The 24505-nt window shown below is 38.8% G+C and overlaps 1 protein-coding gene across 3 annotated transcripts in view; it reads left to right on the top strand.

Annotated features, from left to right (window-relative positions):
• Positions 1–24505, top strand: part of MAP2K4 (mitogen-activated protein kinase kinase 4) — a 109505-nt gene that overhangs the window by 38596 nt on the left and 46404 nt on the right. For all 3 annotated transcript variants that reach the window (XM_053930610.1, XM_053930611.1, XM_053930609.1), the window contains one exon: positions 16430–16604. In XM_053930610.1, the coding sequence (XP_053786585.1) occupies positions 16430–16604 (175 nt within the window). The remainder of the gene's footprint in view (positions 1–16429; positions 16605–24505) is intronic.

The raw sequence follows: 24505 nt of genomic DNA, 5'->3' as shown, positions 1-24505 counted from the left end.
TTGGGGGTCATAGTGAGGTGAAGAGGAGAGGTGCCTCACTTTTTTCCTTTGGAGGATTCCAAAATGTGAGTATCAGGAGGTCTTTTTTTCTTTTCTCTTGGGAAAAATCTCTTTTTCTTCTTCCTAAGAGGAAAATAAAGTATCACCTGTAACAGTGGTTAGACTGGATTGCCGAGAAAAGGAATATATGTCAGCTTATAATTCTGCAGTGGATCTAGGCAAAGTCGGCTACATATGTTGCTATTATAGAGGTTTTTATTTAATTCACCATACTACATTTCTTTTTTTTTAAATCCTTAGCCAAAGATATGTTTATTGATTTGAGAGAGAGTGAAAGGGGGAGAGAAACATTGATGTGAGAGAGATATATCAATGGGTTTGCCTTCCGAATGAGCCCCAACCAGGGATTGAACCTGCAACTTAAGTGTGTGCCCTGAGCAGGGATCAAACCCACACCCTTTTAGTTTATAGGATGACACTCCAACCGAGTGAGCCACACCAGCCAGGGCTAATCATTTTCATTTTAAATTAAAAACAGTTTTAAAGAAAAACTTTGTGCTAGTGAAGTGTATTTTATTTTAATTAAAAATGTTTAATCCTTCACAGAGTACCAGTTTTTGACCCTTCTGTTTCAGGAGGCTATGGAAGTAACTCTGTCCTCTCACCCTTGACACTATTGATATTTTATACTTGATAGTTCTTTGTCATAGAGGGCTGTCCTGTGCATTGTAGGATGTTTAGCAGTATTTCTGGACTCTACCCACTAGATGGCAGTAGCACCCTCCTCCTCCACTTGTAATAACCAAAATTGTCTCCAGACATTGTCAAATGACCCTTAAGGTGCAAAATTGTCAGTGGTTGAGGACTGCTGGTGCGGAGAGCATTGCAGGTTCACAGAGGTGGCCATTATTGCCTCTCTTCTTATCATGGAGTTCGAGTGGATACCAAAAAGGGGGAGTTTGGGGAATGAAATAAGGATATCTCAGAGTTCAGGCAGTGCATCAAAGCTTTCAGAGCAACTGATAGCTGTCAGAAACTGAAGCAACTCAATACACATTCGTTCATGCATTCAGCAAGTGTTTGATGAATATCTAACCTTTACTAGGTACTATGGTAGACACAGGTTATTTCATGTTAAAAAAGAAAGAGATGTGATTGTTACTTCCTGAAGATTAATGTTTAGAGGTAGACACAGGGATTCAGCAAAATATACAGGGGCTGGGCCAAGGGAGGTTTATGGTTGTGAGTCTGTGAACATTTATTATTGTATTATTGTTTATTAATTATTGTATTATTTTCCACATGCACAACTGTAGATCTACTTTTGCTCACCCCTGTATATTTTTTAAAAAATATTTCATGTATAATTATAAATACCTTATATACCATTGAAGGAAAAGCACCAAATGCTATGAGAATAAAAGAGGAACCTAGTTTAGAGTGCAGATGTTGGAGAGGTGAGGTAGTCATTGAAAGCCTCTAAGCCTGTGTAGGATTTTAGCAGATTTGAAGAGACTGGCTGATTGGTAAGAGTGTTCCAAATGGAGGGAATAGCATGTATTTGAAGTTGCAAGACATCAAGGTGGGAAAGATTCAGCTTTTCATGGAACTGAATGAATGACAGTTTGACTAAAGATTGAATAAATGAGAAGGAAAAGTGGATTTAAAATAAGTGGAGAGGTAGTGATGGGCCAGGTAATGTATGGCCTTGGAGGTGAAGACATCCAGAGTGCTGTGGGAAGGTTTGGAAGGGTCATATGTAGGTGAGTGGCATGATTTAATTTATGTTCTAAAGTGATGATTCTGGCTGCTGTGTGGAGTATGTTGTTGGAAGGAGGCAAATGGAATTAGGGAGTTCCAGTCAGGTTGTGGTTGCATAGCTGTGGAACATAGTGGTGACAGTGAATGGTAATAGGTTGATGACAGTGAAGGTGGAGGGAAATGGACAGATTCCAAAGAAATTTTGAAGGGAGCATTAACAGATACTGATATTAATTTGATTGTGGGTGGTAAAGAGGGGCTGGTGTTCTTAGTGACTTCCAGAATTCTGGTTAGACGATGGGCTCAGTTGGCGTTACTGAGCTGTAGAGCCTGGGTCTGGAGCATCTGCCGATGAGGGAGTGTAGAAGAGCAGGAGTTTCGCTACTCAAGGGAGAGAGTAGAGATGGGAGATTAAAGGTTGAGAGCAGTCAGCATGTAGGTGATAACAGGATGATAACTTCCTAGGCAGGAAGGGAGTATATCTTGATGAGAACTGGTTCCAGGGTGAGCCCTGAAGAAATCTGATGTTTAGAGGTTAGACAGAAGAGGAGCAACAGGCAAAGGTAGGAAAGACACTTTACAAATAGGAAGAAAATTAGTAGTTTGCGATGTCATAGAAATCAAGCATTGTTTCAAAGGGCAGATGAATAGGGATTATGGTCAGCTATGTCTGATGTACTGAGAGTATATTAGGCTGCTTTGTTGGTGATGACCCCTGGGCTATACTTGGGGGACAAGGTTTCAGCCACTGAGATTGGGGCTCAAACAGGGAAAGAATCTTAAGACAGCTTGTTACCTGTTAGTTTAGGGCAGCTTTCCTAACGCAGCCCAGAAATGCTGTTCTAATGTAAGCTCTAAGTACAGCTGGCGCGTTATCAGCTAATTAGAGAATATGCCATCTACAGCAGCAAGATGCAAACATGAATATTTATTATTCTCTCTGATATTACTCTTTCCTTGGTGATAAAAATGCTTTCTACTTCATAAATCTGTACTGCTTCAAAATACTTCAGGTCTATATAATTAATACCTTCTGTTCATGGAATATAGACATCAGAATTTGAAAATTTATATATTTGGAGTATTTGAGCAGTTTTTCTAGACATCTTTTTTTCATTGTTTTTCCCTTTTGCTTTACCTTAGATCTAGCAAAGATACTTATTTTGTTAGTGCTAGGAAGCAGGCGGTTTCCATGGTGACTGGCATACTGAGTTTACTGTGGAAATTTCCAAATTAATAGAGCTGCATTGCAGAAGGATGCATAAAACAGTATTCATCTAGAGATCCTAACAGTATGGACACCGAAGAACACAGAAGTTGCAGTGGTGTGTAGGGTATGTGTTATGTTTATTTTCTTGCCTCAGGGGGATTGCCGGGTTTACTTATCTGGTGAGGAGAGTATGACAGCTTGAGGCATTTTAGTATAACCTGGCTTGATAAAATCAGGCATGTTTAGGCGAAAAGAAGGAAGAAATAATTTGGGAAGAAAGATATGTATGGCAGCATTTCCAGGAAATAAAGATCAAGATAAATGAAGTAGGAGAATGTGATAATAAAATAGGAGAAAACACACTTCAAATTGATTAAATATAGGGTTCTTATGGGTCGTGGTTCTAGATACAAGAACATATTTGTTTATTAAAGGAAAATTATTAGGCTTTGGAAAGTTTGAGGAATCAAGTTCTCATGTCTGGGAAGAAGTCTGTTAAAAGTGATTAGCTCTTACTGAAAGATACAGAGATATGAGCAGTGTTAAGGAGGTTGGCTGCTGCCTTAATATACATATTTGCCTAATTGAGTCAGGAAGGGGTTGTCAGACTCCTAATTCCATTCCCTGTTGATCTGTGGGGGATTTTAAAGAAAAGCTTGAAATATACCTGGGGATTAAATTCTGGAAGTAAAACTATAGGCTTTGAAAAAAAATAGGGTTTGGGTGGATAATTGAAGTTTCTTATCTTCCAGAGATAATTATAAATTTTGAAAGAGAAAAGATTTGAAAAATGAATAGATATAATTTAGATCATTTAAATGATACATCATTTAGATGACTACTCAAGAGCCAAATATGGCCAGCTGCAAGTTTTTGTAAATATAGTTTTATTAGAACATAGTCACACACTTTTGCTTCCATAGTTGCAACAAAGATTATATGACTAGCAAAGCCTCAAATGTTTACTATCTGTCTCTTTACAGAAAAACTTTGCTGACTTGTGGTTTAGATGGTATATTGGATTCCTAGGGCTGCCAACAAATTACCACAAACATGGTAGTTAAAAAAACAAACATTTTTTCATTTGCAGTTCTTAGAGGCCAGAAATCTGAAATCAGTGAGTTGGCAGGGCCATGCTTCTTCCAAAGGCTCTAGAGGGGGATCCTTGCCTTCTTCCAGCAGCTGTGGTAGCTGCTAATGTTCCTTGGGTTGTGGCAGTGTAATTCCAATGGCTACCTCCACATTCTTTTGGCTTTTTCCTGTGTCTCTCTGTGTGTTCCGTCTTCCCCTTTTGTGTCTCTTATAAGGATATATGCCATTGTATTCAGAACCTACCCTAATCTGCAATGATCTTTTCTTGAGACTTTTATTCTAATTATATCTGTAAACAGAAGCTCACCTTTTGATCTTTTGTTGGGGAGGCTGCAATTGAGCCTGCTGCATATGGTATTGAAGACTTGGTTTTGACTGTGTGGACTACATTCTAGTTAAGAATAGCTAGCTCCTGGCAAGTTTCCTTTGGAAACCTATGAAGAATATAAGGTCTATCTGGAAAAAGTCCAGTTGTTGTTAATATAATGAGAAAGGTTTGCACAACACTGATGTAACCTGGCAGCCAAGGAGAGTGGACTGGAATGTGCATGCGCATGAATGATGATGGCTTCACTATACTAGTCAGTGGGGGCGGCAGATGCAGTTGAGAGAGCATGTGTACTGTGTGGCTGTCACATTCTAAATGACTGAGTAGAGCAACAAATCTGCATCAGATTTTGTGTTAAGCTTGAACATTCCTCCTGGGAAACTCTGGATGATTCGGAAGGTTGTAGCTATGGGCAACTGGCAACTTCATCACAATGTACGTTCTCATGCATCATGTCTTGTGCGGAGTTTTTTGGTGAAACATTAAATCACCCAGGTGACTCAGCCCCCCTACAGCCCAGATTTGGGTCCCTGAGACTTCTGGATTTTCCCAAAACTCAAATCACCTATGAAAGGGAAGAGATTTCAGACTGTGGATGAGATTTCAGGCTGTGGATGAGATTCAGGAAAATATGGCAGCTGATGGTGATTGGAAGAACTGTGTGAGGTCCTAAGGTGCCTACTTTGAAGGGGACTGAACCATCATTGTCCTCTGTACAGTGTTTCTTGTATCTTACATCTTCAATGAATCCCTCTTTTTCATAGGACACGGCTGGATACTTTTCGGACAGACCTTATATTCTCGCCAACAGATTTGTTGACCTGCAGGGAGGATATGAAATTCACTTCTCAAGGACAGGATGTTACAGGCATAGGTAAACATCATAGAAGATGGTCTGTGTATTGCAAACATAAGCCACAGGGTAGCGGCAGTACTACAATATTCACAGGAAAAAAGTACTAAAAATTCACAGCAAAGGAATGAAGAGCAATGCTTCCTGTCTTAATCTGTATCTCCTTAACTCCCATTCCCCCAAAGCAACAAAGTAGATTTGGAATGTTAATGAAAGTTAGTTGGCCCCAAAATAAGACTCAAGTTTTGAGGGATTAGACTCATAACTAGATTATGACAATGGGAAATATTGGGTTGGCCAAAAAGTTCATTTAGTTTTTTCTGTACGGTGGCTTTAGTAGTGCTTAGTTGTCTTTAACTTTGTTTGAAACAGTTTTGTTACGATTGAAACAATTTTGTTTGAAACAATTGTATTGTGACAGCTGTCATATCAGTGTATATTTTTAAAAAATATCAAAATTGGTGAATTTTTGTGCAGCCACTTTAACATTGAATATAGAAGAAAATACGCAACATTTTCAGTGTATTGTGCTTTATTATTTCAAGAAAGGTAAAAATGCAACTGAAACACAAAAAAGAGATTTGTGTGGTGTATGGAGAAGGTGCTGTGACTGACCAAACATGTCAAAAGTGGTTTGCAAAGTTTCTTGGTACTATTGACATTTTGGCCAAATAATTCTTTGTTGTGGGATTATCTTATGCTCTGGAAGATGTTTAGTAGCACCCCTGCCCTCTACCCACTGGAAGCCAATAGTGGGAGATAACTGACATGTTCAAAATATCCAAATCAATACAGTTATTAGTGAAAATGAAGAATGTGTTTTATTTTACAGAAAAAAACTAAATGGACTTTTTGGCCAACCCAGTAGATATATGTATAGTTATGTGATTCAAGATAAGTAGATTTCAAAAATGAACGAGGAGTGGCGATGTATTTAGAATGTATACAATGGTGTGTAGAGCTATGCGTTTGAGACTTGACTGTGGCTGCAGAGCCTTTGTGTTGTTACAGGAGTGCACAGAAGAGGGTTGTGTTGTGGCCTCCACAGGAGAGGGCTGTGCTATGTTTCTCTTATTACTGGAGTGCATTTGTAAGCCACAGTAACGGTAGTAGATATCTTTGCATCCCTTGGAAGTTTCATTTAGCTTATTTGGGTATGTTTGGAAATGTTTAAGAAGTGATACATGCCCACGTTGGAGACTCAGGTGATTCCTGACATGTGATTCCAGTGTGGTTGCTGGAGCTACAGGGAAAACCCTCCTTATTCTGTAATTTGAGGAATCCTAGCTTAAGGATCCTCACCTGTGCACCTTAAAATGAAACCTGAAGAATTAAGCAAAAGTAGTTAGAAGTGGATTCAACTTAGGGTATAAGTAGTATCAAACTAGCATAATATACTTAAAAAGAAGTTCCTGGGACTGTAGGAGACTGTAGATTGGTGTCTCCTGATTTCGGTATAGGTGAGTGTAGAGGAGGAACACTAAGCCCAATCCAGGATTTTGAGGCAGAGTTTGCTAAAAGACAAGATTGGATGAAGTCTGTTTCCTTTCTAAACAGATTCTCTTAGTCTGTAACTATGTATGTCCTGAACACCAAATTGAGAAGTTAGGAAGTCACGGGAATGAATGTTTTCTTGAACAAAGTATTTTGTGCATTAAGTGTCCTCCATGTTGAAATGCTTAAGCTTAAATAGCTTCACAGAAGGATTCAAATTCAAGTACAATTAGACTTTAACTTTTTATGTCTATTGGCTGACATCTGGGGTATACACAAGGAAATAAAATGAGATGAAGTTTAAAGCACAGATTGGAATTACATTAGGCTGGTTGATTATAGTTCATACAAGCTAAAATTTGAGCACTGTAAGGGGTTCAAAAATACCATAGATTTCAAGTATGTATATTACACAGAGTGGGGCAAAAGTAAGTCTACAGTTCTTATGGAAAAATAATACAATAATTAATAAATAATAATACAAGAATAAATTGTGTTTCTCATAAAACTGTAAGCCTATTTTTGCCCACCCTATATATCAAGTACAAGTGTTCCTAAATGTGTCTGTTAATAATATTTATTTCTACAAAATCTTTTTTCCTCATTGACTTGTTGGGATAAATTCCCCTCTAGAAATAATAAAAGTAAGCTTCAGAATATAGTTCTTTCATAGTTATGTGTTTAAAAGACAGTTCACATAATAGTGGTATTAAAAATTAGCTACAGATTATGAATAAAATGTAGTTAAGACTTTGGTTCTTACTTAGCTCAAGAAATAAAGTTCTGACTTTGTGAAAGCAATTTCACATTTGTAGTAGAAAAATTATATACCAGTAGAAGTTTCTGCTAAAGTTTATGAAGAACAAAGACTATAATATCAAGCACTGAAAATTAAGACAAGTTAGTGTGAAACTCTAGGATCTCTAATAAAATAATAGCCAGAATAAAGAAAAATTACCTAGGGTTTCTTTCAGAGCAGTCCTGCGGAGATACCTAAAGAAAGGTGGCCTTTTCTGAGCCACTAGTGTCAAGGCGGAGCATCTTCATCCCCTTTCATGCCCTCCTTCCTTGCTGGTAACTACCCAAAAATAAACGGGGGGTAGGGGGTGAGGGATGGGAAGAGGGAGATACAATGGATGTAGACACACTATTTAGGAATTGTAGTCATTCTGAGTAATGTTGTAGAGAAAGACTATAATAGCAATACACACTGAGGATTTTATTTTTATATTTGCTATTGTCAGTCAAGACTACAGTAATAGAGAACAAGGAGATTGAGGATAGGAGAACTTGCCCATGGAGCAGTGGGTGCTCTAATTGTAATACACTGAGCCCTGGACTTCTTGAACTATGGACATATGATAGGCAAATCCCTTTCAGACAGGAAGAGGGGCTAAAGGGCAATCTTCTCTCACAACAATCTTATTGGGTATAATTGACTAGTATAAACTGCACATTATAAAGTGTACAATTTAATAAGTTTTGACATATTTGTACCCATGAAACCATCACTACTGGCAAGAAAGTGAATCTATCTATCCATCATCCCCAGAAATTTCCACCTGCCCCATCCATTGTAGTTTGTACGTCTGGATGTTTGATTTGGTTCTTTTTTACATATTTCATGTCTTTTTAACATATTCTCTGTATTCTTTAGTTTCTTGAATGTACAGAATACAGTAATTAACACTGTTTTGTTGTCCTTGTGTACTAATTCTATCATCTCAGTCATTTCTGGGTCAGTTTAAATTGATTTATTTTTTTGTTATTATGGATTGTATTATCTTGCTTTTTTACATACTCAGTAATCTTAGATTGCATGCTGGAAATTGGGTGCTGGATGTTTTTCAATTCTTATAAGTATTTTTAAGCTTTGTTCTTGGTTAAGTTACTGGAAATAGTTTGATCCTTTCATGCCCTTTTAGCTTTGGTAGGTGAGACCAGACCCTTCTGAGTACTTGCGGAGATTCCCTATGAATTACAGAGTTTTCCACTCTAGTGGCCGGAAACAGGAATTGTATGAGTGTTAGTATTGTTCCCTCTAATCTTTTTGGCTGGTTCATTCCTCAAGCTGGTGTAGGTTCTTGATAGGCCTGTGCTGACTCAGGAGGGACCTCTACAATGATGTGAGGTTCTCTTTCTGTGCAGCTCTCTCTTACCCTGTACTCTGCCTTTCAAACTCCACTGCCTCCCTAAATACAATGGGAAGGTAACTGCACTCTGGAGAAATATTTGCAACGGAGGCCAAAGGGTTGATAGATATGTTAATAGATACAGAACTTGTTAGCAGTAGCAGCAACTGCAAACCGAAGCCTGGTCAAATAATAGCCCAGAGTGTTATCTCAGGCAGTAAACAAAAGAAGAAACATTTGTTCACCAAATATGTAAGAGTAATAAATCAAAATGCAACTTAAGACAGTGATCTAACACTAGTCACCTGTCAGGTTGGCATGTAGGGAAAGGGTATTACTGAATGGGAACTGTGGGCACTCTTGCCGCTGGTGCTGCTAAATGAGTGCAGACTCGCTATGCAGTGTTACAGTAACAGTGCAGGCCATGTGGTGACTAAGGTGTCAAAATATATTAAATGATGTCTATAAGCGATAGGTGTCATATGTCATTTTGTAGCCGGTACACATAATACAGAAAGGTACAAAGGATATATGAAATTGTTAAATAGTGATTTTCTCTGGATTATGATTGATTTTTTAAAAATTTGTCTCCTACCCGTGTAGCTTTAAGAGGATTTAGGATTGGGTAATCTGGTTGTAAAAGGAGGTTCAAGTATTTGTCCTGCTGCTGAATTTGCACAGCAAAATGATATATTTAGTCGGGGTAGGGGTGGTGGTGGAGGGTGGGAGGCAAGCTATCCCAGGTAACCTTGGCTTTGCCTCTGTATTTCTTTAAAAAAACTAGTGAACCCACCTATATACAAAGCCCCAGGTAGCTTTATTAGACACATTAGAAAGAACTAAAGCTTTTCTCAGTGCCCAGTCTGATTAATGTTCTAGAACATCATGTTCTTTGGTGTTTTTGGAATCTGCAGGATTTCAGAAACTTATGTATTAGTCTGGGTCAATGGAGGGTGACAGTTAAAGCACTCTAGCAATAATTCAGTGTTAAACAGTAAATGGACAAATTGGTCAGTTCTATCCAGAAGATCAGTTATCAAAGAAAGTGCTCAGGAAGGACTTCAGTGCAAACAGAATCAAAACTAATAATTTTCAGGTAACAAGATAATTCCCTGATTTCAAAAAATAATTTCTGTACATTGAATTGTATTTTGATGAGGCCTGTATTGTATGTACTCAAGCTGTGTATTAAGTGTGCTACCTATAATCTTGCTTATTGTGTAAAAGTTGCATTTATCAACATATTTCAGTTTTTTGGGGTGCCTATAGCATCCATATCTATCTATCTATATTCTCTCTCTCGCCCCCACTTCTTCCCCTGTCCCCCTTTCTTAGAGAAAGAACAAGGGGGCTAGAGAATAGCCTCATCTGACTCCCATAAAGGCCCTTGGCATGACCACTGCCTTAAGCATTAAGCCCTTAAGACAGTGAGGTTCTGACCCACATCAAATAATATTAGGAACAAAGCCTCGGGTCTGTTGACCACAGAGACAGAGTTTTGGGCAAACTAGAAATAAATCTAGGCTTCAGTTGTGTTTCAGCTCCAGGCCCAGAAAAGCAGTAAGTCCAGGTGGGGCTACACCTTGACTGACATCACGACCACCTGTGGTGACTAACGAACCCCGCCCCCAGCACTGACCAATCAGTAGTGACCATGACCCTGAAAGGACTCACCTGAAGAGCTGATGCATAGCCTATTGAGATCTTCCCCTGGGACCTCCCTTAAGATTCTTGCCTTTAGTGAGCAGATAAAAAGCTTTAGAAGGAGGACCCAGCTCTCTTGCCCTCTTCCTCCCGATCCCTCCCACCCTGTTCCCACCTGTCTCCTCTCTCCTTCCCTCTCCTTTTCTCTCCCTCCCTCTCTCCTTCCCTCCCTCCCTCCCTTTCTCTCTCTCCCCTTCCTCTCTCTCTCAAATAAAAAATAAGTAAATAAATAAGTAAATACAGTTCTTTAATTTTCTGCTCCTTTATTCTCAGTAAATGGTTTCCATTCTCAAGGGCGTCAAGGGTGGCTGGAATTCCAGTCATCAGGCAACAAGAAGGAGAAAGGGGAAAAAGGATAAAAGGACCTTTCTTCTAGCCAAGTCAACTCCTTTTCAGTAGTACATTTGTATTACTGCCTCTAACTGCAGGGAAATTTGGGGTCTTAGTCTGCTTGGGTTGCCATGACAAAATGCCACAGACTGGGCAGAAATTTATTTCTCATGGTTTTGGAGGCTGGGAGGATCAAGGTGCTGACAAGGTAGGTTTCCTTCTGAGGTTTCTTCTCTTGGTTTATGGGTGGTAACCATCTCACTTAGTGCTCACATGACCTCTTTGTGCAGGTGAGGGTGGGGGAGAGGCTCTCCTGTTTGAGCAGCTCTCTGTGTCTCTTATAAGGACATGGTTCCTATCAGATCCGGGCTCCATCATAAGGACCTCACTTTATCTTAATTACCTCCTATAGGCCCTGTCTTCAGTAGTCACAGCGGGGGTTAGGGCTTTCACAGGAATTTGGCGGGGCTGGGGGCGGGGCACAATTCAGTCCATAGCAGTTGGGGAGGGTAGCAGTTGGGTGTATTGCTGCCCCGAATACCAGAAGATCCTAGGGAAAAGAAGAGGAGTGTGGATATTTGACAGTGATCGCCACAGGGCCTTGTGGTGAGTTTCCCAGGCTAACGACCGAAGGGCTTGGGGTTGGAGCCCTACAGAATGTTCACTGAAGGCAGCTAAGGTTAACCTGTGTAAAATTATGCATAGGAAATTATGAAAGGAAACCTGAGGGATATTTAGGAATCATTTCTGATAAAATACAGTTCCTATTCTTAAGAGAGTGATACCCAAAAAGAAGTCGGGGAAGTACAACTGTAGGCAAATAGCTATTAGCAAGTAAGGGCAACCTGTGGTTGCTGCTGAGTTTTACTTTCCCCCTATCTTCTCAATAACTGTATTTTCTACTATTCATATCCCCCCCCCCCAGGACTTGTATGTAGTTTAGGACAGAAATTGTATCTTAGGACAGAAATTACATTTAGCAGACTGCACATGATCCCTGCTGCCCTTGAGAGAGACTCTTGGTGAACTTTTTCCAAAAGTGGTGAACCAAGGACCTTAAAGCTCCAGGTATAACTCAGGTTCAGTGCACTCTACAAGGGGACTACAGGGAACCAGTGTCAGGGCCTATCACATAGCTATGAAACTCTCGGAGCCTGGAGGATCTTAGGTCACGTTGAAGGTATTTTTTTTCTCTTTGAACCCTAGGAATTGCATAATTGCATTTAGTTTTATTCCTTTCCAGTACCTGGTAAAACTTTAAAAAATTTATGGATCTTGGTTATATGGAAGTCTAGTAAATAATGAAGAAGCCTCCTTTCAATTTGTGTTTGGAACCAATTGAGAGAGATGCAGGAGCCAGACAGAAATGTAGCTGTAACACATGAGGGCAGAATAGTTGGCTAACTCCCTCTGCCCTTGAGTAAGTGGGCTTACCCACCCCATGAGTGTCTCTTAGAGAGACAGCCGTACACACCCTCTCTGTAGGCCAGCTAGCTTCGAAAGAGAAAAACTGAACTGAGTGTGTTCATTTCTTCCTCCACATTCACCGATCAGTCAGTAAAGGGCTCAGATGAGAGACCAGATTCCTCTGCATGGGAAGATGAGGTATGGAAGAATAAGTGTTTCCTTAAGCAATTGGGAGAGGTAACCCCTAAAATCTTTGATGTATTCCATTCACTTATATGGCATCTCTTTATAATGATAGGGCATGTAGCCTTTGAGAAGGAACATGAAGATATTAACCCATGAGACATACATCGAGTCTAGTAATCAGTGAATCTGGTGGTAAGATACTCTATGTATATGAATTGTTTTTTCAAATTTGATTCAAATTCATCAATAAAGTCAATTGATTTTTTCCCCAGATTTTAATTCTTATTGTTGGTATCTATAGATTTCACCGAAGTTTATATTGCCGTTAAAATTCTACTTACATTTATATAGGAGAGAATATCGTAATGGTAATTTCAGTCTATGTCTAAATAGCATCCCTGATGTTAATATTGATTTAAAAATACATGCTGTTTGAGATACTGTATTCAAGAGATAAACTATTTAATTCAGTTTTGTGATCTTAGGTATTAAAAATGTTAGTATGTAGCTGATTTTTTAAACTAGAATGTGTATCATTTGATAGTTTAATTACAAGTCATGTTATAACAAAAACAACTGAAACTTGTTTTCATATTAAAGACCTTTAAATACCAAGGAGAATTTTACTCATTTTTCTATGGACTTTTTTATAGAGAAGATTTGATAGGGGCTGGGATTGTATTTCTGTCTTGAGTTAGTTTGAAATTTGGAACCTTTAACCCCTTGTTTATTTCCTGAGTGGACCAAAAACACAAAACAAAATAAGACTGGTGGGATGTCTTTGTTAAAAATTGCCCATGTAGAGTACTTAACACATGTTTTAGAAGGAATGTGAGTAAATACAAGTTCATAGGCAGAACTTATTTATCGACAGGGCAATGGCATTGGGGATATCTTTTAGGTTTATGGAGTTGAGTTGAATTCTCAGGCAAGAAATTAATAATAAAACAGTTAGGAATTCCTGATACTGTGTACTATATAGAAGGAACACTTAAATCTTGTTTGACAGATTTGCCTTAAGATGAAAAACTGCAACTAAGTTTTTGGCTACTTAGTACAGCTGCCTCAGTGATTGACTGCTAGGGTTTAATGGTGAAGGTTCAGGGCAGCTGTCCAGGGCGAGTCCCTAGAGCACTGTATCTGTCTGCATACAGCCCTTCTCTGAAGGACTAAAACATCATGGTTGGACTGACATTTAGACCAACAGCTGTAAAATTGATTCAGTATCACTGAAAAGATTGCCAGCCCAGTATTATTGAAGGTTCTATGAACATGTCTTGGTGACATCCCACAGTATATTTTTCTGTGGTGTTCATAACTCTTTTCCTATCTAAATGAAAAGACAGAACTCTGGGTAGTAATCACATTCTCCTGTTCATGTTTTATTTTTAGCAGCTTTATTAAGATATAATTCATATACCATACAACTCACCCATTTAAACTGTAAAGTTCAGTTGCTTTTAGTTTAGTCAGAGTTGTGCATCTGTTAACCTTGCCCAATTTTTGACCATTTTCATTGGTCCGAGTAGGTAACCCGCATCCCTTAGCTGTCAATCTCTTCACCTTGGAGAAGAAAAAGAAAAAAAAAGGACCTTCTCTAGAAACCATACAGCAGGCTATAGCATAAGCTAAACTATCAGCCAAGATATTCCATAATTCTAAAACTCAATCTTTAATAGATACATAATAGCTGCCGTTCTGTAATTTTTATGTAGTAATGAAATATCATTCGTTTGCTGTATTAGGAATGCTAGCAGTAAATGCTCTAGAACACAGTGGGATAATGAGAGGGATCGCCTTCACCATATTTTATTGGTTAGAAGTAAGTTCCAGGTCCCATCTATACTCACAGAGGAGCTTACATAAAGATGGGCACACCAAGGAAGTGGGGGTCACAGGGACCCTCTTAGAGCCTTTCTGCTACAACCGTTGAATTAGTGGAGACTTAAAAAATGTTGCTTCCAATTTACACCTAATTTTAATGACCTTTGTTCTGTTCCCTCAGTGGTAGGCTTGTACTGTGTATTTCGTAGAGATGGTGTTTACTTGCCACTGTTCATAGAACAATAATCATTACAAGTAGTGAAACTTCTTTATATCAGAACATTTCTTGGCTTAATTTGTCTACTTCATGAAAAAGATTACTGAGAAAATTAGTCCCTGGATTTGATTTCCATTTCAAAATCTACTGATTTCTGGGCTTCTTTGACTCTAGGTTCTGGTGTATAAGTAATGTTGGTGAAAGCATTGTGTGAAGTGGAAAGAACCTGTATGAATGAAAGCTGGTGTTATGACATTGATATTATGATCTAACAATCTGACATTTGGAATGCTAGTTCACTAAGCTGTTATTTAGACAAAGTGTATTAATTTTTGAACTATAATCTTGAATTTTGGCTATTATTATTTTTTTCACCTGGAGAGGTATAATTTTTTTTGTGTGTGCGTGTGGTATAATTGACAACATCATATTTATTTTAGGTATACAACTTAATGATTAAATATTTCTGTATATTGTGAAATTATCACCACAGTAATCCTAGTTAATGTCCATCAGCACATATAGCTACAAATTCGTGTGTGATGGGAACTTTAAAGATCTATGATCTCAGCCACTTTCAGTTACACAATGTGAGTACTGTATTATTAACTATAGTCACCATTACATCCCCAGGACTTACTGATTTTTATAACTGGAAGTTTGTACCTTTTGACCAAATCTTAGTTATTATTAATACTAGTATACATGGCTGTTCTGGGGGAGCACTTTTAAAATTCAAATATTTTGAGAACTTTAAATATAGCTACAAAACCCCAAAATATGTGAGAAACATTCATAAATTTGGAAGAAGAAAGATAAAGAACCAATCACATAAACTTTTGCTTGTATCACCAGACCAGGTTTTAAAAAAGATCCTGATCATTTAATATGAAATTGAAAAAATGTGGATGATATTCAGTGGAATGTTTTTCTCTGTGTTTGCTTCACTCTCATTTGATACAGTTTATTCCTACATTCTGTGTGTGTGTGAGTGTGAGAGAGAGAGAAAAAGAGAGAGGACATTAATTTTACATTTTTCTTTCGATTTGCTCTTTTACAAATTATGGTTGGAAGTTAATATGTTGATCTCAGTTGGAATTTGGGAGATGATATTTTTATTTAATCAAAATCTGTTATGAGTGAGCACATTTTTCCATAAACCATCTGTTTTCATCCCATTGCTTTATCTATGGAACGAGGGCTAAAAGTTTCAAATTTGAAAAGCATGGGACAGTCCTCCTCTTAGATCCAGCTGACTATTCATTTTCCTGTTTCCCCCCACCTCAGCGTGGCATTCATATGAACAGGGCAGTGCACTGAGGTGCTGAGTCTCACAGATTTTGCCAGAATCACTTGGGGATCTTTAAAAATACACTTTCCTGCCTTTTGTCCCTGGATATTCCGATTTAATTGCTGTGGGATTTAAACAGTCTCTGCAGATGATTCTAGTGTGCAGCAACATTTGTGAACAGCTGTTCTAGGGAGTGAGGACCTGGAATAGTGTTGGGTAAGGTAGGATAAGAGCTTTCTGGAAATTGGGTTTATAGCTTCTAGGATTCCACATTTGGTAATGCATTTTGCAAAATTGAAAAAGATCTTATGTTTGGAAATCAAAACTGGTTTGTAGAATTAGTTTCTTCCATAAATGAAAATTGGTTTGATGAATCCCATTAAAGCCACGTTTATTGATTACCTAAATTTAGGCCTTTCTTAAGTCAATGTGCAAAAAACCAAGTTGATACAAATAAAAAAAAACTCCCCGGATCTGGAAGTCAGACTGTTGTAGCAAATTATGAGAAAACCAATTTCCTACACATTAATCACTGCTGGCTAAAATAAAAAATTAAAAACCTATTTAAAATGTGGAAATTGCTTCCTAATATTTTAACAGAGAGAGACTGAGAACACACAGCATTGAGTCGTCAGGAAAACTGAAGATCTCCCCTGAGCAACACTGGGATTTCACTGCAGAGGACTTGAAAGACCTTGGAGAAATTGGACGAGGAGCTTATGGTTCTGTCAACAAAATGGTCCACAAACCAAGTGGACAAATAATGGCAGTTAAAGTAGGTGAAGCCCATAATTATTTTTGGTACTTTAATCCATTAGGTACAATTTCTTGGTGTGGTAATACTACTATTGATCTGTTCTTACTTTTCTGGTAAATATGGGTGTTTATAAAACTGTTTCTCTGAGTTCTTTGTGGACGTTTTGTGTAGAGGTTGTCTTACCGGTGGCACGTTTTCTCTCTCTCTGGAACCGTAAGTGTATGAAGTATGCACGTTCACTGCACTTTTGGCATGATGCATTAACATGTTTTATACTTCAGGCCCTTCCACTGCCAAGGTGAGTTCAGGCCAGGCGGCTGCACCCCTGGGAGCAGGGCAGTGCTGCACTGAGCCAGGCGGGGAGCTGGAAGAAGAGGCAGCGCACTGGGTTGGGCAGGGTGCGGGGCTAGGGCTAACAGCAGTCTTACTGAAGGTTTCCTGGAAACCACGCACATGCTGTTGCCACTAACCTCAACCTTACTCGGTCCTGACCGGCTGGGCTTCTGTTTGTTTATTTCATCTCCACTCAGTACTGCCCTGTTCCCTGGTTGGAAAGTTGTACTGAAATGCATACCGTGTGATAATGCTGTCACATTCTGTCCTGATTGTGGGTGTCATGCCATTTGATGTGTTCATTTAAAAACAAAAATCAAGAATGGCCAGATACGGAGATTGGTCCATAGACTGTACCTGGCAGGCTTATGTTGCTACCTGTGAAGAACTGATGGTTTCCATCCAACTCTTAATAGGCCCTTGTAATTGTAATTTGTTCAGATATTTAATGAATATTTACTCTGTGTAAAATATCTTTTGAAAATTAACAATTGGGGTGAGGGGCAATTTAAAGAGAAAAAGAAAAAGATTTGGATACTGTCATTAAACTTAAAATTCTTAGAGCTATAAATAATGTCCCAGTTTGCAATAATTGAGAATGGGCTTGCAGACAATCTATAACCGTCTTCCACTTAATCCCCTATTTTGAGAGTTTATCAAAGGAGCCTCAGTTTCTTACTTGATTTTGGGGAGTGGATTCATATTATATAATACAAAAGACTACCTGTGTTAAAGTTTATTGTGAGCAAAATGTTACTATTTAGCCTCCTTCATTGTTCAGCATTTCTCTTTCTTGGGTCATGTGAAACTAATGAGAAATTAATCCTGGGAAAATTTGATTCTCTGTATGTATTCTTAATCATGTTTTTGGTCATTTTCTTTTACAATGTGATGAGAACTATAGACATTTTTCTTAGGAAGATGAATACATGTGTGAAATTTTGCATATAACCCATAGACTTCTAAAGATGAAGATGCTAAGACCTTTGCTCTGGAATATGTGTCAAAATAAAATGTTTTTATTAGAATGTGAATTATTTCTCTTTTCATTTTGTGCCACTGCTGTGTAAGTACAGAGTCATTTTATTTAGACTCTCCTGGACGTGCGTTGCATCGCCCTGCATCATCTGCGCATGACACTCTTACTCAGCTGGGTCTTAAGGAAAATCTGTCCTACTAACTAAAGTTCTAGCTTTTTTCCCCAGTACTAGGGAAAGTACTTTCAAGTAATCATGTTCTGCTTTTTTCAGTTTGTGCTGTGTGTGCTTCACTGTGTTAATCAACAGTGTAATCTGTTTTAGTAATCTGAGTTAGCCATGATTAATAGGTTTTAAAGGTAAATAAAGAAGGTACTTCATCTTGACATTAAAAAAGTTTTTCTTAATTTGATAACATTTGGAACTGTTTAATACATACCCAAGTTTATAAGGAATTTGAAATTGAAAATACAAAATTATTGTCCGCCATTTGTAATTTGACCTTATTTTGAGAGCCTCTGTTGTGATGCTTTTAAAAATCTCAACTCTTGAGAAATACTTCTAAGGTCGTCTTGGGACCTACAGATTGCTAATAGTCACATATATACCTACTATTTGATACTGTCTACCTTTATCACCTTGAATTCTTGAGCAAGCATGATAGTTTAGCATGAAGAGGGTGGTAATACGACATATTAATCAATGTGTTGATGGGATGTGCTTGATACCAATGTGATGACTGTTATATGCCATATACTATAAATTTTAAAACATATTTATTGTTGGTCTCTTCGAAAAAGCTTAGCTCTTCATCACACCGACGATAGTTAGTTCCCTCATTATTTAGGCACACAAACCAGATTGACAAGGACAGATATGTGGAAGCAATGTGTAATTAAGGAGTTCAATTTGACATTATACACGTAGAAAGTGAATTATTGAGCGCCCACTCTGTTTAGTTCTGAAATTAGGACTGTAGAGATTTAAATGAACTATGGGACAATGGTTCACAGTCCTGTGAGTTTTCTATTGCTGTTGGTGAAATGAGAAATATTCTCGAAGTAGCACTATACTAGTGTTAATATGCACTTTGGGACTATAGAAAGAGTACTATATTAGATATTAAGCTTATCCTGAATTATCCTTAAGATTTACTTGCAGTATTTGTAAAGAATTAAACTGTGTAATAGCCTGATAATTAAATAATTATTATTTCTAATTTTTAGTTTTGAGGGAGCCCTTCCCCAAGTTTATTTTACCAAATAGAAGAAATGTTTGAAAAGATGACTTCTTGGTTACCAGAAATAATTATCTCCAAAAGTTAATCTGAAAATCGGTTAAGATATAGTATATCAGATTCAATAACATAACATTGTAAGAGTTATACTTAGAATAATTTTTTGACCTTTGGCTTGAGGACAGTCCTTAAGTTGACAGTGAGGTTTCATGTTAGGACCAGACATGTGGAAAATTTTAACCCTTCAGTTTTAATTGCACAGCCCCGAGGAGATGCACCTTACTCGTCTGTGAGTGGTAGTAGGACTACTAGTTTTTCTAACTCTGCCTGAATGACGGAGTCATAGGGCTGCTGAGGGGAAAGTCATTGTTTCCCCAGGGTCTTCCAAAGCTGAGGAAGGACAACCTTAGACTCTGGCTGGGTACCTCAGACTTTGGTCAGCATCCTCGGCAATAATATGCAGTGCCCACTTTGCATGATAGTGGGGTAACCACTGAGTGAAAACATTAGACATGTACAATGACTGTCCTCTAGGTAAAGTAGGTGCATGGTTAGCCCACTGGCAGGGCTAATCATACAAAAAGGCCCTAGATTCAGAACAAACATTTGAAGAAGCACTCAGGATTAGGTTTCTGAGCTAGGATTAGAGACACACACAGGAGATTTAGATCCACAGATGATCAGAATCAAAATGTCACAGTAAATCCAGGGACACAGGAGTTATGAGAGAGTAGCTGAGGTGCCATAGTGCAGGCCCATGGGTTGGAAGTGAGTGGAGTGACAAAGACATTGCTAACACAGGGAGGAATGATCTGTACCTTCAAGTCCCTACCGTGTGTCCCCACCCTTCCCTGCCTGCAGTCAGTCTGGTTTGCCTAGACTACCAGCTTCCCTGTTGTCTTCCAACAGACTTATGTCCAGACTGATTTCTTGAATGTATGCATACCCTGTTCCTGTCTGTGGGCTCTGAGAGAAAAAAACAGGGTAGAGTAGGAAAGAATGAAAATGAGAGGCAACATAAAGGAACGAAATTGCTGTTGCTAAAGATGGAAGGCAATGGAGTTGTTATTGGAGGGTTAATGCTGGAATGAAACTGTCATCTCATTGGAGAATGGAACTAATATTGTGCAGGTAGGTGGGGATAGCAAGGTGTTATGTTAAGGTTGTCACCATTGATCATTATGAGCTTTTAGTCTTCTACTTGAAAGTAATCTGGGTTAACCAGAAAAACAAATTGGCTGGTTGAAGCTAGGTGCTCAGGCCAGACTAAATTAATGATGTGACCCTGTGTTAAAGGGGTTCAGTTAATTTCCCTTTCTTGGTGATCTGCCTGACTTGTCTTGTTTCTTCAATACTCAATGTTCTTTCTCTTCCAACTCTCCTGTTGCATTGATTTGAGTGTTCCCCATCGCTGGCTGTAACCTGACCTTGATTCCTGCATTCCTGCTTCTCTTTGGTGTTTGGATCTTGACTTCAGTGTCCTTGAGCTGGAATTGCCATCTTGGTTAACCCCTAGGCCTTCTGGGAAGGATCAGAGCCCTACATCTGACAGGGTCAGCCTCCCCCAGTCCGGCTCATCCCTGAGCAGACTGAGGTTTCATTGGCTCATTAGAAAGGCCTCCTTGGTGCAGAGGGTATTGCAGGTAGGGAAGGGCAGGGCTCTACACAGAATGGCTTGGTGTGTTTTCCCTGCTACTGCTGGGGCCTTGTCATTTCTGTCACAAGTTCTTACTGAGTAATTTTGGGAGGGACTGTTATTAGCATTATTAGAGAAGGTTCATTTTAGTATTTAAACATCGGTCTTGCACATTGTTCTGAGAGCACTAGAATGATAGTTGATAGGGCGGCCTTAAATTGAAAATGCTTTTTTCTGACAGTAAAGAGTGTTTTGTTAGGCAGTTTTGTTGTATTTTGAAAGGCCACAGTGCTAGCTAGTGTTTGACTATCCAGATCACTTGTGGGATGCACACTCATGACTATCTCATTTTGAATTCAGACTGATTCCAGTGTCTTATGCTCTCATTTGATTGGCTAGATTATGTGGCTTCATTAAGAAATACATAGTTGATTGAGCCATATTATTTTATGCTTCTAATGTTGCTTAAATGTTGTGGTGTTGCAAATGAAAGTGTAAGTGGGTCACTTCCAGGAGTGGACATATCGCAAAGATGTGTCAGGGTTGCCCTCTAGTCAGCCTTGGTTTTGAACTTGGGTCCCTTGTGGAGTTGGGGTTGGAATTCCTAGTATACATGTGTTTCTTTTGCTGTTGCTCTTAGTGGTTTTCAGTGTGCGTTCATTTAGTTAACAGAATTACATATATACCCCAGTAAATAAAATAGATAAAATTAGTATGATTCTGGTTGATGTAAGGGATAGGAGGGGGAAACCTGCCTACTGCTCTTGGAAGTCCACGGGGTGTGACTTCTGAGGAAACCTTTGGGGTCCAAGTGGGACAGTTTGGAACTGGTTGCTGTAGGTGAACTTCAACCAACCATGATGTGTTTCTGAACATTCTGATACCTAGTTTCTGAAACTCTCTACCAGCACTTGGTTGATTTGACTGAATTGTGACATAGTACCATATCCCAGCTTACATAGTTACTTGGAGGAAAACATGTCTTACCACACCTTACTCAAAACGAGGGTCATCTGAACCAATATTTGGTATACCTCATGCACACTTTTGTATCATTCTTTGTTGTCTTGTGGTCATGCCTCTGAAATTGGTTATACATCAGATTTTTACTCGTACTGCACTTGATTGTTGTGGATACTGAAGTAACTGTCTGTCATTTATGATCTGTATGTAGGCCCTCAAAAATGTTAATGCTAAGATTAATGTTGTGTCCTTTACATGTGGATGATATAATAAGTAAGGAGGAAGAAAATGGTAACACCCTTATCATGATATACGAGCTTGTCCCATTAACTTTGTGCTCAGGGCCGCTCTTCCCACGACAAAATATTGCATATGTTTTTGGATCTAATCTCCCAGGCTCTCTGATGATGCATAGCAGGAGATAGGGAATTAATTGGGCCTCAGTATTCTCAGAAGAATGGGAGGTACGACTATGAATTAATTAATTTGACTAAGATACAATTGAGAGTTCACTAAATTGATTCTAAAGACTTGGATGGTTTTGCAGTCAAGATTTAGTTTCCTTTCTTCCTGCCTTAGTGTTGTCATAATCTCAATCCATTTAACAGACACTATTTGTTACTCTTTGACATGAAAACCATTTTTGCACCTGTGATCAGCATTCCAAATACTTGGCTTTTTTTATTGTTTATTTTGACTACTGTCACCATCTGGTTGGAACGTATTAGCGATGACGTTGAGAGATGTCATGGGCATTCTTATTTGTGATCTACTTAAAAGACTCCTTAGCAGGTGAAGATGAAACTGTGAATCTTATGTTAAAATAAGGAAAGTAAAAATGCCTAAGATCTCCCACAGCCCAGAGGAAGGTGGTAGCAAAGTGATGTTTTGTGGTAGTTTCTGGGGTTTTCCAGCTTTGCATTTGAGCTAAATTCTGGACTTCCTGCTCGGAAAGCAGTCTGTCTGTCTGTACAGATCAGAATGCTTGTTAGGATGCAAGGAGACCATCAGGGATCTGAGTGTAATCCTTGCTCTTTTATCCCCTACATCATTAAGTTGATCCGAAGTCAGCTGCTAACTGGAGATGGACTCCCCTTCATATTTTATTTAAAGACAGTAACCTTAGAAGTGGCCTTTAGCAAGGAATACTTAATGAACAAGGGTGCATTTATGGCAGAAAAGTATTGGTATTTGTATATCCCTGAAGATAAACACATTTTTCAAAATGTTTTTATAACTATATCAATTACAGTAATTCTTGTTGTTTTTCATCTTTTGATTTTTAAAGCAAAGACTGTCAGACCTTCATTGTATCACTTTTTTATTTTCTGTGGAGAGTTCTACCTGAGATCGCATGTGATATGTTCACTCATGTATCGGTTCTAGGATTTCCATGTGGGTGATATTTATCAGTGTCACTTGGGACAAAAGGTCAACACAGGGAACTTTTGATTTCATTCTTGCCCCATCAGTGGTTTTTCTGGCGTCATACCATTTGACAAGACATTTGACAATTACTTGAAATGTAGAATACAAATACTTACGGAGCCTTAGATGATGATTGGTGCTTACCTAATGTGCCACAAACACTGAGATACGAGTTTTATCTACCTTCAAGTGATAGCAGATCCCACATAACTTTGCTGAAAAGTAAATACCTTCTGGTGTTCTGATTTGGGTTGGTGGTATATTGAAAATAACACTTTGCATTGCTAATGGCCAAAATATTAATATCTTGCATTATTTTATCCCATGTCAAATTGTTTTAATCAATGCCTAGAATAATTTTTAAAGCCATACATTGAGTTTCTGCATAGTTATTGAATCCATCACCTTACTGGGTTTCATTGTGTCTGTGCCCTAATTTCTAATTGGGGAACTCACCCCTCTTTCACGTTTGCAGCTGAAGATAAATATGAGCAGCAGGGATATGAGTCACTCCTCTTCCTGGAGCCCTACAAAGACCTGACAAGAATTTGTTAGGTGAGAATTTAGAGACCTTGTCTACCAGGGCTAGTGGGCATGCCCTTCCACATTAGTTATCCCATTTCCTCTGTTCCCCACATTGCATCCCTCAATATATTTTCTCCATTTCAAAACAGAAACAAAAAATATCAGCAATGACAGGTGTTTTGTGAGCATATTTTACTCTGTTGCTATTTTCAACCCTGTCTTTCTAAAGTCAGTTCCTGGGCTCCTCAGGTCTTGATCCCTGATATGTTTGCAGATAAGTTGTATCTTTTTTGCCTGGAATGCTCAGATTCTAGGAACTAATGTCTGTCACACATACTGCGGAACTACTGTTACTAATCAAGAACATACATGATGCATCATTGGTCTTTCTTTACTCTGAGTCTTTCAAGTGTATGATGACCTAATTTTCCCCTTTGCTAAGCAGAAGTGGGATCAGGTGACTCAGAGGGCCTTCTCCGTGCACACATTGTTCACGAGATATAGCTTGTCTTCTGCCTAAACTTTTAGCTTGAGTTGGTAGGGAGAAAAGCTCTCAGTTGGCAAGAGTCAGGAGTTCTCACTTCAGGACACAGGCAGACTCAGACTGGGGTCATTTCCAGGCCAGCCCGGTGCTTTGGTGTATGTCTGGCATCTCTAGCAACTGAGTGTCTTTGAGAATTTTGACATGGAGATGGAAACGTTTGCTCGGAATCAGAGTGGTTGGCAGGGACTGCTTCCAGAATCCACTAGGACCTTATTTAGCCCCTAGGCACAATGCCCTTGGTGACCTGCTTCTGAGGACCTACTCTGTGGGCATTTC

This window comes from Desmodus rotundus, chromosome 9 (genome assembly GCF_022682495.2).
Source record: "Desmodus rotundus isolate HL8 chromosome 9, HLdesRot8A.1, whole genome shotgun sequence".
NCBI lineage: Eukaryota > Metazoa > Chordata > Mammalia > Chiroptera > Phyllostomidae > Desmodus > Desmodus rotundus.
Note: the sequence above shows the minus strand (reverse complement) of the source record. Positions and strands in the feature narration are given on the sequence as shown.